At 32.5% G+C, this 2,993-nt stretch overlaps 1 protein-coding gene across 1 annotated transcript; it reads right to left on the bottom strand.

Annotated features, from left to right (window-relative positions):
• Positions 1 to 521: 521 nt before the first annotated feature.
• LOC102580883 (EID1-like F-box protein 3) lies at positions 522 to 1,618 on the bottom strand. The gene has a single exon (XM_006355812.2). It carries the CDS (start codon positions 1,571 to 1,573, stop codon positions 770 to 772), a length of 804 nt encoding a protein of 267 aa, XP_006355874.1. The 5' UTR covers positions 1,574 to 1,618; the 3' UTR covers positions 522 to 769.
• Positions 1,619 to 2,993: the final 1,375 nt, after the last annotated feature.

The raw sequence follows: 2,993 nt of genomic DNA, 5'->3' as shown, positions 1-2,993 counted from the left end.
GGGGGGGGGGTTTAGACCATTTTCTCTTTTTCTAATCTTGTAAAAATATTATTGTTACCTTTTTTCTAATTCTGCAAAACAATACATAAAATAATATATAATATATAAACGTAAAATAATATATAAAATTTATTATATAAAACAAAAAAATAAAATTCTTAAATCAAATTTAACCAAGCTTATGAAATATGCTACTTAATTAATAAGAAATATATTGTTCAATTTGTATATATGAAGAGAATATTTTAGTCTTGAGAATTTATTTATTTTTGTTTCTGCTTCTGCTAATTTTTAAAAAAGTGAATTTTTTTAGTTTCTTCCCAATAATAGTCCCAACAGCAGGAAAATTGCTTCTACTTTCATTTAAAAACACTTTTAGTAATTTGTCAAACACTTATTTTTTTTCTCAAATAAGTGTTTCTGGTCTTCCACAATAACGCCAAACAAGCTCTAAAAACATAGAAAAAATACTATTATTTTTTGATAGTAATAAACAAGTAAAAGTGAATCGGGAGTACAACTAAAAAGAAAAAAAATCTATTCATTCAATCAGCTGTTCTTCTGTTGGTGTTTGGTTTGTTGAGAAATGTTTCTACAAAACAAGAACTTTCAGAAACTCTTATCAAAATTTTCAAAACAAATCAAACATCAGTTAAAATCCATATCCCTCTGTTCTTCCTCTGTCCTGCCCCTGACTCTCATCTTCAGGGACACTGGATTGGATTTGCCCCAAAATGGCGATCGATCATCGCCATTATGTGGGGCCCTCCTATCCATTACTGCCAATCTGATTTCTGTCATCCTCGCGATCATCTTCATCATCATCATCATCATCATTTCCATCTTCCTCTGACGATAAGTGCACAAGCCAACAACTTCCATGTAAATGCCCATTAACACACACAAAATACTCCAACCCGTTTTCCATCGTACCCAATCTCCGCGCCGCGCTCCTCGGTACAAGCCTAGCTGCCGTCATGCTCCAAACCCTACCCCCGCAAAATGGACACCTCACTCCTTCTTCAACCTCCAATTCTCTCGTAATCAAACACGCCCTCGTCCTCGATCTCATAAATCCCCCAAATACCCCTCTGAAAATCCCTAAATCATCACCCCTATGCCTAATTTCATGCTCACACGGATCACTAACGTACAACAAATCCGTCCTACATCTCCTCACTAAAAAACTCCGACCCGACGTCTTTGAAAACCGAGACGATTTCATGAAATGACCCGGATATGATTGACCCATTCGGAAATGTCGGGTCGGATTACACCCGCAACAGTAAAACAACAATTTCGCCATAGCTTCCCATTCTCCTCCGATCCGACCATTCGGCGCACCGTCCATTAGCGACGCTATCATGCGCGGTGCGCGATAAATACACATCTCCTTCCATAATAGCCTTTTCGCTAATGCTCGTAGATTTCGATCAACCGACGCCGTTTGACATAAGGAATGAACATCCCACTTCATAGAATCGAAAACCAAACGGAGAATCGTCTCATTATGAATAGGTGAGTCGTCTCTATTCGAATTCAACCTTCGTCTCTGACTCTCACTTTGACTCATTTTGTTATAGTAATCGATAACTTGTTTTTGTCCCCTATATATAAATCAAAACTCTAGAATCGAACACGTGTAACACAAGTTATAGATAAATGATAACTACTTCATCCAATAATTTTTTTTTTTGAATTTGGGTACGTGGAATTCTCTTATTGGTAGACACAACCATGAGGGGATATGATTTGATGTATTAAAGAATCCAAAGACAACGTGTGCGTTTGGAAGATAGTGAGAAAACATTGCCACGTGTTGTAATAAAAGTATCTTTTTTTTAGTTGCTCGAAATATCTTAGGGAGTACGTGGCGGGATTTGGGAAGGGTTAATTTATTAGTGCGTAAAACGCTGAAATGTGAGCATTATTTTTGTTCTTGTTTTGAAATGATTTGGTCACATGTGTATGTAATCTAAGACGTACACGTATATAATAAGAATTGATTTTATGGTATTTTTGTTGTTTATTATTTGTGGTCGGTCACATGCATGGTCTCGTCAAAGGTAGAAAGAATTATATGTATGTCTTATAATAAACAAAAGATGCATTTTGTTGGAAAATATTTCGTGTCAGAAAATGGAACAAGGGTTGTCTGTATTACTTTTCCAAGTAGAAATCATTAACATACTTTGTTTGGATGGTTTTTTAATTTCTAATTAAATTCGTGACTTAAAGTAATACTCTCACGATTTTTATTTATTTGTTCATTTTTTACTTGATACACTGATTAATAAAAATAATAATATATATTATTGTACATACATTAATATATATACACAAATTACAAGTAATGTATCATTGTATATTATGAGTATCTTAACTCTTATCTATTATGGCACATTCTATGCCATAACATAAAATTTCCCATTGAGGAATATATAAACACAAAAGACCCACTAAAAGATTTTAAAAAATAACAAAAACCAAAGCCGAAGAGGAGGTTTGTATTTTGCTACTTCATTTGTTCTAATTTATGTGACACTATTTGACTGGACATAAAGTTTAGAAGAGTAAGAAAAACTTTTGAAATTTATGATCTAAAATAAACATTAAACATTTGCATTGATTATAAAAATTAAAATTAAAAATTAAAAATTAAGTTACTTTTTAATTATAAAAATATGACATCTTTTTGAAACACACAAAATATAAAAATATGTCACATAAATTAAAAGCGATAAATTACTACTCAAATTGTCTTTAATACACAAAGCTCCCTCTATTTATAGAAGTGTATTCCTTCTTTAAATATTGAAATGCCAAGTGATGAAGATAGATCTTTAACTTATTGCATTGTGAAATGAAATGGATGTGTCACAAAATTCTGTTCTTTCTTTTTTGCTATATTCATGATTTTCTTATTTCCTGCAAAACATTGTTAGAAAGCACACACAAAAAAAATGTAATGTAACTCCTTTATTTTAAATAGT

This window comes from Solanum tuberosum, unplaced genomic scaffold (assembly GCF_000226075.1).
Source record: "Solanum tuberosum cultivar DM 1-3 516 R44 unplaced genomic scaffold, SolTub_3.0 scf00207, whole genome shotgun sequence".
NCBI lineage: Eukaryota > Viridiplantae > Streptophyta > Magnoliopsida > Solanales > Solanaceae > Solanum > Solanum tuberosum.
Note: the sequence above shows the minus strand (reverse complement) of the source record. Positions and strands in the feature narration are given on the sequence as shown.

What these genes read in the sequence shown, in the direction of transcription:
- LOC102580883 (XM_006355812.2), bottom strand. Translation starts at nt 1,573, where the DNA reads ATGAGTCAAAGTGAGAGTCAGAGACGAAGGTTGAATTCGAATAGAGAC.